General features: G+C 38.1%; 4 protein-coding genes across 4 annotated transcripts in view; 2 read left to right on the top strand and 2 right to left on the bottom strand.

Annotated features, from left to right (window-relative positions):
* Positions 1-180: 180 nt before the first annotated feature.
* LOC140950700 (U6 snRNA-associated Sm-like protein LSm1) lies at positions 181-3067 on the bottom strand. Its single transcript, XM_073399944.1, has 4 exons — positions 2968-3067; positions 2215-2283; positions 1294-1409; positions 181-491 (listed from the first exon to the last, which is right to left on the bottom strand). Exons 1-4 carry the CDS (start codon positions 3011-3013, stop codon positions 306-308), a joined length of 417 nt encoding a protein of 138 aa, XP_073256045.1. The 5' UTR covers positions 3014-3067; the 3' UTR covers positions 181-305.
* Positions 3068-3256: 189 nt separating this feature from the next.
* Positions 3257-6835, top strand: LOC140950938 (2-acylglycerol O-acyltransferase 2-A-like). Its single transcript, XM_073400153.1, has 4 exons — positions 3257-3822; positions 4847-5066; positions 5547-5746; positions 6291-6835. The coding sequence occupies exons 1-4, from the start codon at positions 3366-3368 to the stop codon at positions 6446-6448; spliced, it is 1035 nt and encodes a 344-aa protein (XP_073256254.1). The 5' UTR covers positions 3257-3365; the 3' UTR covers positions 6449-6835.
* Positions 6836-8113: 1278 nt separating this feature from the next.
* Positions 8114-12505, top strand: LOC140950244 (2-acylglycerol O-acyltransferase 1-like). Its single transcript, XM_073399451.1, has 4 exons — positions 8114-8705; positions 9678-9897; positions 11019-11218; positions 11980-12505. The coding sequence occupies exons 1-4, from the start codon at positions 8267-8269 to the stop codon at positions 12132-12134; spliced, it is 1014 nt and encodes a 337-aa protein (XP_073255552.1). The 5' UTR covers positions 8114-8266; the 3' UTR covers positions 12135-12505.
* A 749-nt stretch (positions 12506-13254) lies between these two features.
* The window catches only part of LOC140950245 (diacylglycerol O-acyltransferase 2-like protein 6), a 5690-nt gene continuing 2230 nt past the window's right edge, over positions 13255-16714 (bottom strand). The window contains exons 2-4 of the mRNA XM_073399452.1: positions 15865-16072; positions 14638-14846; positions 13255-13821 (exon numbers count right to left, since the gene is read on the bottom strand). Coding sequence (XP_073255553.1) covers positions 13667-13821; positions 14638-14846; positions 15865-16049 — 549 coding nt within the window. The 5' untranslated portion in view covers positions 16050-16072 and the 3' untranslated portion in view covers positions 13255-13666. The remainder of the gene's footprint in view (positions 13822-14637; positions 14847-15864; positions 16073-16714) is intronic.

Below are 16714 nucleotides of genomic sequence, written 5' to 3'. Positions count from 1 at the left end.
TAATGGTGAGATTTCTGCTCTCTCTAATTTTAGAGGGTCAAGGGCCATTTTGGCAGACCAAAGACTGTATTTCAAATAAATCATTATAAACATCATTCATTATATATCATTATATGACATTTTTCATATAACGGAAATATGTTTTCTGAAGAACATTTGTAACATAATGTCACCAAGCAACATTTGAATTACACCGAAGGCTCAGAATACCCTTGCTTGCAAGATTTTGCTGTTACTTCAAGTAGCCAATTTTGAGTCTGAGCTTAAAGTGTTGCCGCCTCATTTTAAACTCTTTTTCAAGGTACTCAACCGAACACATCATCACTGTTTAGATAAGAGTCTGGTACATTCACAGGAAGTCCTTGTTTCAGCCTTGCTTTCATTTTTGCTTTCTCTTCCTCTTCTTTGGCTAATTGCTCCTCTCTCTGAGCTTCCAAAATTGTAGGCACTGAGACTTTTTGAAGTTTTGAGTTGGCCTCCTTTTCTTCATCCTTTTTCAAAATGAAACAACACATTATTAACACCACTGGCCCCAATATCCCCATACAAATTCTCCAGACTTAATAATAAAGATAAAAAATATAGTTACGAGAATTTGTTAAAAGATCAAAGGTTTTCCCTTTGGTGATCACTTCATTCAGTCTTATCACCTTTTATCTTGTTAATGTATTGACATTCTTTGGAGAAAGTTAATGTTGGTCTCTTTTGGGGTTTAACAGGGTTAAAACAGTAACACAATGTTTCATCTAAAGAGTTCTGAGAAAAAAGGCTCTCTGGGACTCTTGATGTCATGTCAAATTCTCTCCTTGTTTCATCAGCAAACTTAAGTCAATTTGGAAGAAGAATCTTTACGTTTATCAAAATCAAAAAATCTGCAATTTTGTTTCTCTTTTCTTTGAGTAAATTAAGGCTATGGTAATTTATAAAACATCACAGGGATGAAGTTTATTGCTGCAGTGTTTGCAGAAGTTGGCACATCTTTTCAATACTGAGATTATATTGTGAAATGAGGATTTTAATCTGTTTTGTGTGTTTCTGTGTAGTGTGTTTTTTGTGTTGCTTGTGATCGTGATTATGATTGACAGCAGCAAAAAAAACAAAAGGTGGATTTTGAACTTCAGAGTTTGCATCTTTTTGGAAAGTGCAGTATTAAGGAGCCTCTCCACACATGAGCCCCATCCAAATGCATGCCCCTTATTTGAATTTATAATCTCTGGGACTTATTTTCAGAACGGAGAAGTACATACACATGACAAAATTAAGGTATTATTAAGATATCTAAAAACTACTCACTATTTCTCCAACAAGCACCATATTTTCTCCTCTGATAAGGAAAATTCCCCTGGGAATGTCGCCGTACTTGTCTCCAACATGGATTCTTTCTATGGTATCTTGAAGCAAAAGGTTGGCTGAAATATCCCAGAAACAATTGAATTCAATCAGCACCTCCACTGTTTCAAGTATGATGTCTGTTAAGGGGGGGAAAGTGTCCCTGCTGTTTTTGTTTGTTTGCTGCCTGGATAGTTCAGTGATACCAGTTCTTGTTATGATCAAGGAATAAATTAATGTCTGTGGAGCTTCCAGCTCCTTCCTCTTTGCAAGGGAGGGGTTTGGGCAACTTACAATATTATGATACCTAAACAACTGACTCCTGAGCTCAAAACATTTACAGCGTTTTATACTCACTGGGCCGTTACATTAACAACAACCACTAGACAGTCATTTTGTAATTTGTTTCCAACTTAACAAGGGAGGCAAGCAGGCATCAGGTGTTTATAGCAGTGGGGAGGGGAGGGGAGAAAAATAGAGGGACTGTTGCAATTTCACTGCAGATCGCCTTCAAGGAGTGCGTTGTTCCAGCATTAGCAGAGACCTTATTGGTGATTAGATAATAAATGTATTTGGTTCAAAGTTTTGGACTAGTCATTGACAAGTTGTCATTTCTATAAAACGCTTGTAGTGTGCTTTTGTTTTGGACAACAGCAGTTTCGGACAAGTCATTGACAAGTTGTCATTTCTATAAAACGCTTCCTGTGTGCTTAGCTGTTGTGGAAGTCCCTTTATTTTTCTCACCTCCTCCCAAACTGTCCCCCACCCCCTCCATAGATAAGATAGTCATATTAAGCTAGACTCAGTCAAGATGGCTGCCTGTAGCACTCATTCCTGACTATCTTTCAGAAAAATAGGGGAACTGCAAGCAATCTGTATACTCACCAAATTGATCTATAGATCTCAGATATCCTATCAGAGTTCTTCCATCTCTTAAAACAACCATAAGTTTCTCTGTCAATGAAAGATGATAGAAGCAAGAGGTTTGTCTCATTTAATCAGTGACCACAGGTCGTATAAGCCCCCGCTTTGGCTTTACTGAGTTTGTACTATATGAGCGATGGAATAATAAAGTTATGTTAAGTTAATTATTTTATTCATTCAAATTTACTGATAGCTATTGTAATATTATTTCACCCACCTAGATCAATGACACCACAAGTCGTAGACCACTGAGAACACTGAGATCTTCGGAACATAAACTCAACCTTTAGACCGATTATGAAACATTCCTGGATCTACCCTTGTTCAGTTAAATTTGTGTGAGCTATATTTCACAGTATTTGCATCTTTAAATCACCGTTAGATCGTTAATAGAAATCTTGAAATATAGCAGCTCACAAGAACTTTTTAAAAATACACACACTGCCAGCCTGCCTGCGGTCAGTCAACCTGTTGTTAACATCATACATTACCTTAGCCTGAAAAAACAGCCGACATTTGGTGATGCTACCACTCTTTTGCCCGCCAAATGACGCGGGGAAACCAAAGCTAGTGTTGCCAAATGTCAGCTGTTTTCTCAGGTTAACACTACCTACAAACTTATGATAACAAATTAAAATTCATGAACTTTACTGTTAAATAGCCTGAAATAAAGGTTTGTATGATTAAATTTATCAGAGTTACGCAGAAACCTACTGTCTATCTCCTTTATAAGGCTTGCTGTTCCAGGAAGAAAGCTCATAGTCAACGTTATGAGCCAAAAAACTGCATTAACTCCGAAATGTGTCAGGCCTAACAAGTGAAAAATCCGCTGTCGGCTGGTAACAAGTCTCAACCCATATATGGTACTATCACGTGCCTCTTTGTTTACGTTGAAGATTCCGTGACAATTTACACGTGAATCAAAACATCGTGTGACAAAGTTCGAAGGCCAACCAAGGCCAATGCGACGTCTTCCGGTGAAGATCAAAATACAAAATTCCCCTTGGGAGAATAACTGATCAAAGTTCAGCCGTCAGTTGAGGTGTTTCCTGTCGAGAGCAAGTACAGCTCTTAATTTTCTCGTCGAGAAGAAGCGGTACGCTGTTCCGAAGATGTCGAGCAAGCACAGAAAAAACACCAGTGTCTCGCTGTCAATGAGCAACTTGTTGGAAGAACCGCTGCAGTTTGCGGCGGTTCTGATTATGACGACTTTGTTTATCTTTGCTCACACTCTGGGCATTCTTTTTTCGATTTATGTTCTCTTAACACCCTTGTACGGCTTTATGGTGATTTATTTGCTATGGACATACTGCTTTGATATGAAGACGCCCTCTAAAGGAGGCCGAAGATACGAAGCGTTTCGAAGGCTTAAAACGTGGGATTATTTTCGCGATTACTTTCCAGTGCGACTCATACGAACAAAGAGACTTGACCCCAACAAAAACTACATTCTAGGATACCATCCACATGGAATTATGTGCGCTGGAGCTTGGGCTAACTTTGCTACCGAGGCTACTGGTTTTAGTGATCTCTTTCCCGGGATTAAGTCTCATCTTCTAACTCTAAAATGTAAGTCACATATTTATCTTTTTTAATTTTTTTAATTCCTTGCATGCTAACGCATATACGATTGAGATAATTTCATACAGTACAAGTAAACTTTACGAAGCCTCCCTCGTTCACTCTCTGTACATCTTGCGAGTGCAAAGTACATGTCATGCACCTATTCTATTGAAAGGTCAACAGCCTATGCAAAAGATTTTCAATTGAGAGCATTGTTTAGAGATAACTCAAGTGTTTGATATGTATGTATATTTTATTAGTCATTGATTTTGCAGTGTACTTACTTCAAAACATCTCGCTTTTTCAACTCTGGCAAATTGTTCTTTTCATGACGTAAATAACACGTCTGAAATTGTATACCGCATCCCTATAAACAGGAAACGAAGGTCGAGCTAAGTCTGCAAGCTAAGCTTTCATCTCTCTATTTAAAGCAAATAGAAAATTAAGCTCACACTGGTAAACGCAATTTTTGCAGATAAGTACCTTGCCATATTAACGAAATTCAAAATTTATATTTAAAAGTCAGTTTTAAAGAAAGAAAGAGTAAATTTTGAACTTTCAAGGCTATCAAACGTATTTGAAAGTTGTTGCATGCACCACCCCGGATGAATGAAGTGTGTGATGTATCACTTTACAGTCGACCCTCTGAATGGATCAGGAAGGGATTACCCTGTGAGCAACTAGAGAGGCCCTTCCATCTTTTTTAGGGAGGGACCATCAGAAAAGTTATCGGGGATGGGGATGGGAAGGTGAAAAATATTCATGCCAGGGAAAATTAACTAAAAAAAGGGAAAAGGGAAATGTTAGCGAAAAAATATTTATGCAGCTTTAAAATTCCCACCCCGGTCATAACTTTTCTAATTGTCCACCCCTTTAAGGGCCAGGGAAGCTCTGCTCACATGCGTGGTGCTACTTTTCAGATAAATCCTCTTGCACGCTGAAGTAATGATAATTTATTGTTGAATACATTATGCTCATGTTTGCAAGTCATTCTTATTCATTGGATTCGTTACTGTTATTTTATTTTTAGTGATGTTTAAGTTTCCCCTTTGGCGTGACTTTATCATGGCTGGAGGTGTGTGCGATGTCTCAAAGGAGAGTATCCGCCACATTGTTACAAAGCAAGGTACCGGTAATGCAGCTGTGATTGTAGTTGGAGGGGCAGCAGAATCTCTTGATGCCCGTCCAGGCTCTTACACTCTGACCCTCAAAAACAGGAAAGGATTTGCAAAGATGGCTCTTCAAACAGGGTGAGGACAACAAAATAATATTTTCCTTAGTGTTTAGTTTCAATACTTTATTCCTCCCAAAGTAAATTTAAGAACAAATCTTATTCTTAATACCTTTACTGGATTTCTTGTTCAGAGAACTGTGCATTTCACATTGAATAAAATTTAAGGATGTTACCTGGAAAGTACAAAAATAACCAGTTCATGCATGTACATTTAAAGTGATTGTAGAATGTTAAAAGGGTGGTCTTTACTTTTATCAAAGCACACATACTTGCTTTTTCAGCTCTTATTTTCCTAGTCAAAGAGCACCCTCCTGGTGTTTAAGAGGTGTCAGGTTTAAATCCTGTCTGGAGCTCAAAATTTTTTTTGTAGTAATTATTACTCCATCTTTTTCCCCAGAGTACCAAACTTTAAATTTGCTGTCTTTATTTATCATTGTGCAGTTCGTATTAAGTTGTTCATGAACTAATTTCCCTTTCTATATAAATTCCTTTGCAGGGCATATCTTGTGCCAGTGTTTTCTTTTGGTGAAAATGAATTATTTAACCAAGTCAGTAATCCAAGAGGTTCACGGCTGAGGGCTTTTCAAAACAAGCTGATGAAAATATTATCCTTTGCTCCCCCTTTGTTCTTTGGTAGAGGCATTTTGCCAAGAATAATTGGCATCATGCCCCATAAGAGACCGGTCTGCACCGTAGGTATGTGCTACTGAAGTAGCAGTCACAGGCAGATTTAGATGGAAATTGTATTAAAAAGTTTATAAGAATTCTCGGTAAAATCTGTGGTCTAGAGACTTAATTGGGGTCGTAGATGCTGCCAATAAAAAATCAATAATAGTATTAGTAATAGCTAGCATTAAATCTCCATGCCTCATGATCCTCCTTCTGAAATTTCTGAATTCTTTATACCGTCAATCTTCTAGTATGTGACCTCCCCTAAATAACTGCTCCTTCATCATTGAGAGGTGCAACATTCCTTGAATCCCTGATAGTTTTCCTGTGGACAGATTTTCTCCTCTAGGGTAACTTTGTGTCAGCCTGTGAAATTGCTTATTAAAATTTTGGTTCTCGGATGTGCTCGGTTGACACTGCATTTCTTTTAGTAAAGTTATGTGTGTAGTTGCTAATGTGTGTCACATAATTTGTTACCCTTTAGTTTGTATTTTTGTGTTTTATTTTCCTCCATTCAGTTATCTTTTAGTTATTGATGTTCAGTAAATCTAATGTTTTGATTCCCTTTCAGTTGGTGCTCCAATCCCAGTAAAGAGAGCAGTCACAAATCCCAGTGCTCAACAAGTCAACAGGCTCCACAAGAAATATGTCCAAGGACTTATAAATCTGTTTGAGGAACATAAGCACAGATATGGCTTGGCAAGAAGTGTCAAGCTAAGAATTGTGTAGTTGATTGGTACAGTAAAATTATTGTCAGATTGACTTTAAGAATCAAGATTTATTAGTAAATATTTAAATGCCCTTTTTGTAAAAATCTGTAATTTTTTTGAGAGAAAAGACTCAAGCAGTAGGTTTTGCTTCAAGTCATTTCAAGCACTGACCAGCTCCTGGTTGTACCCATATAACAGCTTGTTCAAATATATGAATAAATTCAATAATAAAAATATTAATATATTGATGAAAGCAGATAGGTGAATTTTAGGTGAAATTCATTTACCAAATTATTTTTCTTGTGTATGCTTTTCTTTGTGAATTACATTGAAGTGATAGAAAGATTGATGAAATTATAGAGTGAATCAATATTCACCTCAACATTTAGAAAATTATTGTGAAGTTCTGAGTTACTGGTTTGGTTTATTTAAAGTGGTTTGCATTAAACAATCTTCAAATGCAAGGTTTGTGCCATTATTTTACTTGTTTCTCTTATCTTTTATTATTATCCCTTAAAGTTTCAACGTTCCCCTACATAGTAGTTCCATAAAAGAAAAAAAGAAAATAGACTTTAAACACTCCTGTGTCCATAATTTTTGCCTGAGTAGGGCAGGGTGACCTCCATGTTGGCCTGGGGTGTAAGGGTGCCTCAAAGGGGAGAAACCCTGGCCCTGTTTAAATAAAGAAGTCTAAACCTTCTACAGTATCTTGTGTAGGACTGAACCCTGTTAGGACAATGAACAAATACACGCTCTTCCTTTCCTTTAACAAACTAAGGCCCTTTTGAGGACAAGCTCCCTGTCCTGTTCACCACAGAGAGCACAAAATAAACCACACATAGTCCAGGTGTGTCCAGTCTAACCACCCCCTCCCCAAAGTAGAAACTGAACAAAGCTCTCTCACCGTTTTTCCTTATTCTGAGTAAGGTGCAGCTACTCGTAAGTAAGATAAAGTCCAGTCAACCCCATAAGGGCTAGGTAGTCCCTTCAAGTACACAGTCCTTTTCTTTGACTCCCTATAAAGAGGTAACCTAAAATCCCCATTTTTGGCAGCTTTCAGTGATCTCAGATCAGTTAAGGTGAGACACCTCTATAGGCGCTTTCCATTCAACCAAAACGTCCGGTTAGAATTTTCGGCAACTTCCAGTAGTGAATGGAACAGCTTTTTTCAAAATTTCCAAAAAAGAGGACAACCTCGCGAGGTATACCCAAATGTTAGAAACATTTTTTCTCGGAAGTTTTCTTTCCATCCAACTTTGCTCCCGGAATTTGTAGAATTTTCGGTTGAATGGTTAAGTTCGCATTTCGGAAGTTCAACAGTTTCCGAAATTTCTGGACACTTTTCCTGGATTTCCTGTACCATTTGCCACTTTTTCCAAACTTTCGATGGAAAGCACCCCAATGTTTTGCCTGTTCCAGGCGTTCAGATAGTGGGGAGCGGTGCGAAGTAAAAAGGAGTGCGAAAAAATAAAAGCGAGGGAGGCTATCTGAACGCTTGGAACAGGCTACCCAATGTTTTAATAGCCTGCGTGGAAGGCATTTGAAAGGGAAGGGAAACTTTCCCTTCCTTTCAAATGCCTGCCACGCAGGCTAATGTTTTAAGTGCACCACTCCCGCGACACGCCCCCCAATATGACCAGTTCGTTCCCAGGTCTTTGTTGCTTTGTTGGGCTAACAACACGTGCAGATCACCGCGTTGAAAGATTTCTTTTTCAAAAGTTCACAGAGCGGAAGCTAAGGTCATAGTCTAATATTAATATGTATTTTGACACGGTTTTTGTTCTTTGTCTTGGCGCAATTCTTTAATTCGCTAAATCAGCACTCGCATCGGGACAAGATGCCGCTCGTTGAATTTGCGCCTCTTCGCATACCTCTGCATCGTCGGTTGGAGACAGCAGCAGTTGCGTTGTACTATTACTCGTTCTATTTTGGCGCCCTCATTGGCACTCTTATCATACTGGGATTGTTTTTTACCTCGTACTATCCTCTGGCCATCCTTTACTTGTCATGGGCCTACCTCATCGATGGACGTACACCCGAACACGGAGGGCGAAGATCAAACTTTATAAGAAAACTGCGAATATGGAAGTACTTTAGAGATTACTTCCCAATCACTTTGGTTAAAACATCAGAACTTGAACCAACCAAGAATTATATATTTGGCTACCATCCCCACGGTGTGTTATGTGCCGGAGCCTTCTGTAATTTCGCCACCGAAGCCACAGATTTTACCAACGTTTTTCCCGGCATTACTCCGCATTTGTTGCCGCTTATGGGTAGGTATAGAAGGCTTCTTTAAAAATCTTATTTTGTCAGTGAAGAGTACATACGCGGTCGAATGCACGAAATCAGTGGAACGTTGAGTGTTTTGTAGCCTGTCACGCAAGTGTCACGTCATATAACACAGAGGGTACTTGATCACGGTATTTTATTGAACTGAGGAGTGGAAACCTTTTTTAGACACTTTTCCTGCTTGACAGTTTAAAGAAATGGTGAGTAATGGGCGAAGAAACTCCATTATAAAAAAGGCATGCTTGTTGGAGAAAAAGAATTAAACCTCTATTAAAAGGAGGCTTATCCGGGCATGACTCAGGCCATACTCCAATGTGAACACCTAAGTTTTGTTTGAAGATATTTCTGTAAAAATATTGGCCTTCCATCCTAAACACCCCAAGTAAGACGAAAATCTGCAATTTCTACCCCAAAGCAAGATGACAAGCATCCCTATCATTTTCACTTATAGGTACCCCCTGTCCCCAGGACCTTTGGGAGGCTTTTATAACCCGGGGGGGAACTCTGCATATGAAAGGGGTAGGGGTGCTCGTCGGAAATTTTGAATTAAACCCCTAAAGGAGACCAATCTGGGCATGGCCCAAGCTTTTTTTGACCCCTAAAAGAGACCATGTTAAAACACCGACAAATGAGAAAACTCAGATTATATGACTGGAGTAAATAAAATTCATTAAAAATATACATATCAAATATATCTTTTTAAGTTTTTTTTGTGTGCAACCCTAAATGAGACCTTCACGGCTAAATATGATGGCGTTTTGCCCAGAACACCCTAAGTGAGACCAAAATCTGAAATTTACACCCCTAAACAAGATGACTGGCATCCCACGCCATTTCATATGCGGAGTCCCCCAGTCCCCCCCCCCCCAGGGCTTATAATTTGTGGGACAATTTTCAACCTTGCCAGGTTTCATTGCAAAGCCTATCTTTGTATCCTTTTTACTTTCATTAATTAGCCTTGTTCAAGCCACCCTTATTCCGTGACTATATCATGTGCAGTGGAATGTGCAATGTTACCCGTGAAAGTTGTGAGTACATTCTTACCAAGAAGGGCCCAGGAAATTCAGTGGTTATTGTGGTAGGAGGAGCTGAGGAGGCATTTGATGCCCACCCAGGAACTTATTCCTTGATTCTGAAGCCAAGGAAAGGATTCATAAAACTTGCTTTGAGAACTGGGTGAGTCTGTTAAGAAAAATAAATAATTTTAAGATTTGAACTTAGTGGACAATAACGGGAAAGCTTGCCGTCCAAAAATGTCTCACTATGCAGTGGAATCTTGCCATATGATCACACTGTTTAAATAACCACCTTGTTATCTGCATGACCATATTCTTTCAACTCAGACATAAAAATCACTGAGTCATTTTATTATCTTATAAACCCTGTTAATGTAACCACCTCATTATTACAACCAGGATTTTATGGCCCAACAGTTGTTGCATTAAAAGGGTTCCACTGTACAAAAAATACTACCCCAAACATGAGATAAATGGGAAAAAAAGAGGGCAAGGCCAGTATTTAGCCATCTTGACTGAACAAGCTTGGTTAATGAAAGATGATGATGGTGATGATGATGATGATGATGTGGCCAAAGGAAAACATTTTCTCATGGAACAAAGCAGAAAATGCCAAGCAGGCAATTTAGTCGATCAGAACACAGGGTTCTCTCCCGTTTCACAGGGAGAAAGAGAAAAGGAGAGGGTCTCTTCCTGCGAAACGTCTGTAGTGGTGAGGAGCAAGGAGAGACAGCTGTATTCACAGGCCATTCCCTCTCTTGCCTGTGCTTTGAACTGTAATTGCTACAGTATGTTATAGAACCTGAAAAAGTGGTTTAGATGAGGTCTCTGGCTTCAATACCAAAATAAAATAATTTACAATGGAAAAGGGTGTGAAGGTGAAACTAAAAGCTCTAATTACTGTGACTTAGACCCTAACCCTAGTTTAGCACCTTCCAGTTAGCCTTAGAAAACAGCCAACATTTCATGACAAAAGCACTAGTTTCCCCATGAAATGACGTCTGAGAGATGAGTGCAGAAATTACATACTGATGATGGGTCACTACCCAGATCTGAGTACTGCTTCCTTCTGATTGGCTGAAGCTTTCAGCCAATCAGAAGCACTCATTTCTTAGATGTTATTTCACAGGAAACTTAACCATTTGTGGCATTACAAAATGTTGGCTGTTTTCTCAGGCAACCTCCCAAATAAATCAGTCGCTTCCATTATTGCACCTGCATCTGCAAATTAAATGCAGTATCTGCAGTATAAATTATGTTGGAACTCTGTTGTATTTCCAGAGCTTCGTTAGTTCCAGTATTTGCATTTGGCGAAAATGATGTATTCAACCAAGTCAATAATCCAAGGGGATCATGGTTGCGAGATATTCAGCTGAAAATCCAGAAGAAGGTTGCATTTGCCCCGGTTCTTTTCCATGGCCGGGGAATTTTCCAGTACACATTTGGTTTTTTGCCACACAGAAAACCAATAAATGTTGTTGGTAGGTGATACTGTGAAGTGATATTATTTCTTTAATAGAACAATTTACTGGTAGATAATACTATATTGTTCCTAGATCACAAATCACAGAAGTAATTTCTTGCTTGATCATAATAATTTATACAATATAAGTATCAATTTAGGTGCTGGGAAACTGCCAACCTACCCCTTCCCTAACCCAACATTTTGCCCTAAGTGAGAAGTAAGCGTTATAAATGTTGACTTAGGGGAGGGGTAGGTGGGCAGTTTCCCAGAAACCTAAATTGATCCCAATATAATAGTACTTATAAACCAAGAGTGAGGTCATTACAGGGAAATCTCAGACCAAGGCCTTGATATGCGAGGTTAATAAGTTATTTATTATATTCTACAGTAATTCGACCCCAAGCTTTTTCAGCTGCCCAGAATGTTCCAAAATGGCAGCAAAGCATAAATAAACGTTCATTTTCTCATGGAACAGTCTAGTCTGTACCAACAAATTCAAATACCTTTTGGGGGACCCCCTTTCTTGGACCCCCTTTCTTGAAAAAGAGAGAAAGACCCTCACTGGTCAATTCCTAGACTAAACCCTGCATCCAGCAAGGTGTTTTTGTCCCATATTACCATTTCCCTGCAAATTAATGGGCCCAGTTAATGCACTGGGAAGGGATGCTCTTCAGAGAATTGGAATGGTACCCTTTAATGAGACAGCTTGTGTGTAAGAGACTGCTTTTAGGGAGTTAATTTTTATAAACGTTCTTATAATCTTCTTATCCTTTGCAGTTGGGGAACCTATTTCAGTAACAAAAGTGGACAACCCAACACCTGAACAATTGGATGACCTTCATGCTACTTACATTGAAAGACTCAAAAAGCTTTTTGAAGATCACAAATCGAAGTACTATGTTCCTGAATCAACAGAGCTGGTTATTTACTAATAGCATCAAACCTTTTTTTTTTTGTTGGACAAAAATAACTGTATGTTGGATGTGTTAATGACCAGTACTGTGACAGTGAAGCTCAGGACTGGTTGACTTTGTACTCATTGCAACTACATAAATGTTTTAGAAATATTTTTAGTGTTAATGTTTATGCAAAAAATAATATGTATTTGTTAGCAGATTTACATGTATGAATGGCAATGGGCACTTTTATACAAGATTCTTAACTTGTAAAGTAATAGTATTTAACTGCTAATAAGTTTTATAATCCACTTCCCTTGTGATTTAAATCAAAGAGTAGCTATTTAGTGATAGATTAACTCCATTTATAAGTTAGAAAAGACAAAATATATTATAAATATTATAAAAAAGTTGTTTTAACATATATATAATATTTTTCAAGTACAAATTAATATGATAGCTAATGTCAATTATACCATTAACTTTTAACCCATTATTTGAAAATTTTTTAGTAGACTCCCCGCCAGAAAAGTGACCCCATGTTAATTGCACACATGTAATGCCTCGTAATTAATTTTTATGAATTGAGACAGTATAAAAAAAATTCTGTACAAAATAATAACATTAACATGTCATTGCATCAAAGGCAATGTAAATAACAATACAGGTACTAGGAGAACCATACTTTGTCTTTAAAATATAGTCAATAAAATAATAAAATAAGGATTAACTATGAGAGCTTTGTTGGGATCTGTGGATGAAATCTTGTGGTCTTACCATTTAAATAAATTAAAACTCTTCAGACAACAAGATTCCACATGGTAGATGTCAATGCATTGCACTTATATTAGTTTTCTCAATTTTACAGCATAAAATTGGAAGCTTTGCTCTGTATGACTTATAGTAAGCTTTTGCTGCATGTAGAAATGAAAGTGTTCATTGAAACGTGCATAGTGATCTGTATAATTTATAGATTCTTACACCAATGATCTGAATGATCTGACTGCAGATCAGGCCAGTCTGACTGTTACTACCTAACACTGCCTGTTTCTGTTAATAATACCTTTTCTTTACATTGACACTCATCCCATATACAACAACCCAGCACAGATCAATATTTATTATTATTATTATTATTATTATTATTATTATTATTATTATTATAATCATAACTATAACAAAATTCTCAAATCTGATTGGCTATCAACTGCCCTGACTTCAGCCTTAATTGGACAATTTAATTGGACAGTACGCAACATGCCTAAGTAATTGGACAGTAGGCGCCATCACGCGTGCGCTTAAATGGCTTTTTTTCACTACTAGTAAAAAAAAATTGGAATTTCTTCTGTTTTGATTTCAAAAAAGGGTCTTATCCATCACAAATTTTGTTAAAGTTATGATTAATTGGTAACAGAACTTCGTGTCGTCCAATTCAGTCTGTAATCATACTCGTGATTAAACAAATCGGACTCCTGCTACGTTAATCACTCGTATGATTACGGACCGAATTGGACTCCACTCAGTCCTGTTACCATTACTTATTACCAGTATTATTATATAATTATTGACTATTGAATGATAAGTTTAGTTTCACTGGGTATGCCATACTTGTTTCGATTATTTTCAAACAATCTTCTTATTTCCATTGAGTACTGTGTATGAAGTTGGTCTATCTGTTCATCACTTGGACTGGTGACTTGCTTTACATGTATTGGTGAACCAACTGAAGACAAAGAAAGAGACATTACCCTGTAAGCCCTAAAGAGTGATCAGCATAAAATTTCTCCTAAGGCTCGTAATATCTATGCTTAAACAAAGCAGTCATGAGAATTGAGGACATGATCACAGAAGTTGAATCTAATAAATGAATACAAATTCTTCCCAATTTTGTTATTGAAAAGGTATGGGGACAACAAAGAAGAATTTAAATTTAGTTAAAGGGCTAAGAGCCAAAGGGTTAGATATTAAGAGACTGTTCCCCAGAAAGTTTGAAGTAGAAGGACAAAAACATTTAATGTGTAGGCACTTCTTTAATGTCACACAGCCATTTGTAGGGGTAGTATACGAGGGGGAATACCCCCCTCCCCTTCTTCATTGTGGGACTCTGTGGCCCCCTGGGAAATGTCCTGAAAAGTGCATCTCGGGGCATGTTTTATAGGAAAGAAATTTTGGCCAAGAGGATGACACATTTTATTACCCACACTATTTGACATATATATCATAATATATGTTTGTTCTACCAAACAAAAGTGTTGGGAAACAAAATAAAATGAAATATGATGAATTTATTGTGTCACACTTCTGTGAGAAGCCAGAGCCTCTGTGTTGACTAGAAGATGATTTTCACCTTTGCTGGTCCTCAGGACTTCTGGAGAAACTAGCTACCTGGGCCACCATAGTAGGAGGGCATTAATGGCGTAACTAGAAATATTACTCTATCCAAAAGAAATATTTGCTTGATTTAAGTCTCCATAAGCATTGTCCAAGTTTCGAATTCACAATAAATGTCCTAAAGTACTGTTAAAATTAAAAATCTTACCTACAACTGTAATTGGATTGTTATATGGCAGACCTGGAATGTATTTTCCAGAAAATGAAATCACTATTCCTTTGATCATAAGCTTTGACCATTTCTTCAGGAGTGATGTGTTTGAACTCTTATAGCTCTTCAGCCATTCATAGTTGGCGAAAGATGGAATTTTGAAGCTATCATTTTGTCCAAATCCAAACACAGGAACCAGAGATGATCTGTAATGAGCAACAACACGTCATTATTAGAAAAATAGTAAATTATATATATTCTCACCCAAAATAGCTACAGACAAAACAAAATGAACCTAAATGCATAAGATATGGGAGAATCGGCCTGGAGCTTTGCGAGTCGGCAGACCAGGAGAGAATTCTCCATTGCTGAGGGGAGGAGGGTGGGACGACAACTACTAGCTAGGTTACAGAGACCTAAACTTTACTAGAACTGGCTGAATTACCATGGAGGCTGCTGTTTAAACTGAGGGACAAGGTCTGTGGGTATGCTGTGTATTAATTCTCCTGGACCACACTGAGAATGCTAGGAAGTTGCTGTTCATACACATAGGATTTTGTGTGTGTTTTCCTCAGTGAGAATATTACAGGTGTTCCTACATTTTATTATTGCAGATTATTTCATGCACATGCATCACTTATCGTTATCCCTGGGAAGGGTTTAATCATTGTTTGATCACCCTCTGATCCCCTCTCAGTATAGTCTCCTTCACAACCATTATTAGGGTCATCACGCAATGCTCCTTCCTAAGTTAGTGGGAGGAGCGTTGCGTGATGACCCTAATAACGGCTGCAAAGGAGACTACTCTACCCCTTTAGAAATTCCAGTTAAAATTCAAACAGTAAAGTCCTTGTAAGTGAATGCGTCTGTGGCCACAAGCAGGAATGTCCACTTATATGGGAAGGTCAAAATGAAGAGTTTGTGTGGGAGTTGAAACAGGGGTTTTGTGAAGGTGCCTGTAAGCAAGTACAGCTCTCTGTCTACAAGAGCGTCTGTTAAGAGTCTGAGTTTCCACTACTGTACTTTACTTTAAGCCTTGAAGACCCTTCTAACAAGGCTACTTTCTAGAACCAAAACATTAAACCGTAAAGGCTCAAGTACATGTTTCGATGCCCTATGTGATTTCTTAACTCAAGCAAGTTAAAGGAGTAAATCAATTCATCAGGATAGATAAAATAATTATGAAACAAGACTGATGGGAAAGCATGGTGGGCATTATAGTACCCTGTCTCCAAAGCCATCTTGATGAATTGCTTGCGTCTGTTAAGAGTAAGAATGTAATCTCCTAAGCATGAATCCAGCATCTCAGCAGCTCCTCCAGGTACTAATGCAATAGAGTGTCCTGCACCCATCTGGGTTAGTATATATCTACAACTCTCTGATCCTGCATCAACAAGTCTGAGTCCCATTGCAATCTCACGATATAGTGGTGCTATAAAAAACACTGGATGGATCAAAAAAAGAATGTGATTCTTCTGTGGATTTATTAATAACTTTGCCTTTCTAGTGGCTACGTAATCTTTAGTCTGCTACACAGGCAATGCTCCTCTCCACGATGGCTGTGTAGCATATTACGTAATCTTAAGACTACCTTAAAATATCATTTTACTTCAGTTTAACAATGTTTTACTGAAGACACAGGAACTGTTTACATGGAGGAAGAAAGATCCTAGAAGGCGGATCATCCTAGCAGCTGCAAACATTTTCTGTTCAGTTTACATTAAAAAGGAGATGTGTGTGGCCGAGTGGTTAACACCTCGAACTCTGGATCTGGAGGTCCTGGGTTCAATAATTATTAAGCCTCACCCATCACCTTGTTTCCTTTGACAAGGAACTTTACTCCACATTGTCCCTCGTCACCCTGGCGACATACTGCTCGGGGGTAACCCTGCGATGGGCTAGCATCCCGTCCAGGGAGGAGTAACAAATACAGTAAAACCCCACATATGAGAACCTGGGTTTTAAGAACCTGTTAGGCTAAAATTTTCATTTTAAGTTCCCTCCACATAGGAACTTATTAAGGCTAAAATTTTAAGTTCAGTGGAGTTGCTGTAAAAATGTATCAACTTTGAGA

Source organism: Porites lutea, chromosome 10 (assembly GCF_958299795.1).
Source record: "Porites lutea chromosome 10, jaPorLute2.1, whole genome shotgun sequence".
Classification (NCBI taxonomy): domain Eukaryota; kingdom Metazoa; phylum Cnidaria; class Anthozoa; order Scleractinia; family Poritidae; genus Porites; species Porites lutea.
This window is presented reverse-complemented; position numbering and strand designations above follow the sequence as displayed.

Bases quoted from the DNA above. Each gene is read 5' to 3' on its own strand.
- LOC140950700 (XM_073399944.1), bottom strand. From the start codon at position 3,013: ATGAGCTTTCTTCCTGGAACAGCAAGCCTTATAAAGGAGATAGACA. The intron at 2,284-2,967 runs GTAGGTTTCTGC...TTTCATTGACAG, and splicing joins CCTTATAAAGGAGATAGACA to AGAAACTTATGGTTGTTTTA. The intron at 1,410-2,214 runs GTGAGTATACAG...GGGATATTTCAG, and splicing joins GAGATCTATAGATCAATTTG to CCAACCTTTTGCTTCAAGAT.
- LOC140950938 (XM_073400153.1), top strand. From the start codon at position 3,366: ATGTCGAGCAAGCACAGAAAAAACACCAGTGTCTCGCTGTCAATGAGC. The intron at 5,067-5,546 runs GTGAGGACAACA...ATTCCTTTGCAG, and splicing joins AAGATGGCTCTTCAAACAGG to GGCATATCTTGTGCCAGTGT. The intron at 5,747-6,290 runs GTATGTGCTACT...ATTCCCTTTCAG, and splicing joins GAGACCGGTCTGCACCGTAG to TTGGTGCTCCAATCCCAGTA.
- LOC140950244 (XM_073399451.1), top strand. From the start codon at position 8,267: ATGCCGCTCGTTGAATTTGCGCCTCTTCGCATACCTCTGCATCGTCGG. The intron at 8,706-9,677 runs GTAGGTATAGAA...TTCATTAATTAG, and splicing joins GCATTTGTTGCCGCTTATGG to CCTTGTTCAAGCCACCCTTA. The intron at 9,898-11,018 runs GTGAGTCTGTTA...TTGTATTTCCAG, and splicing joins AAACTTGCTTTGAGAACTGG to AGCTTCGTTAGTTCCAGTAT.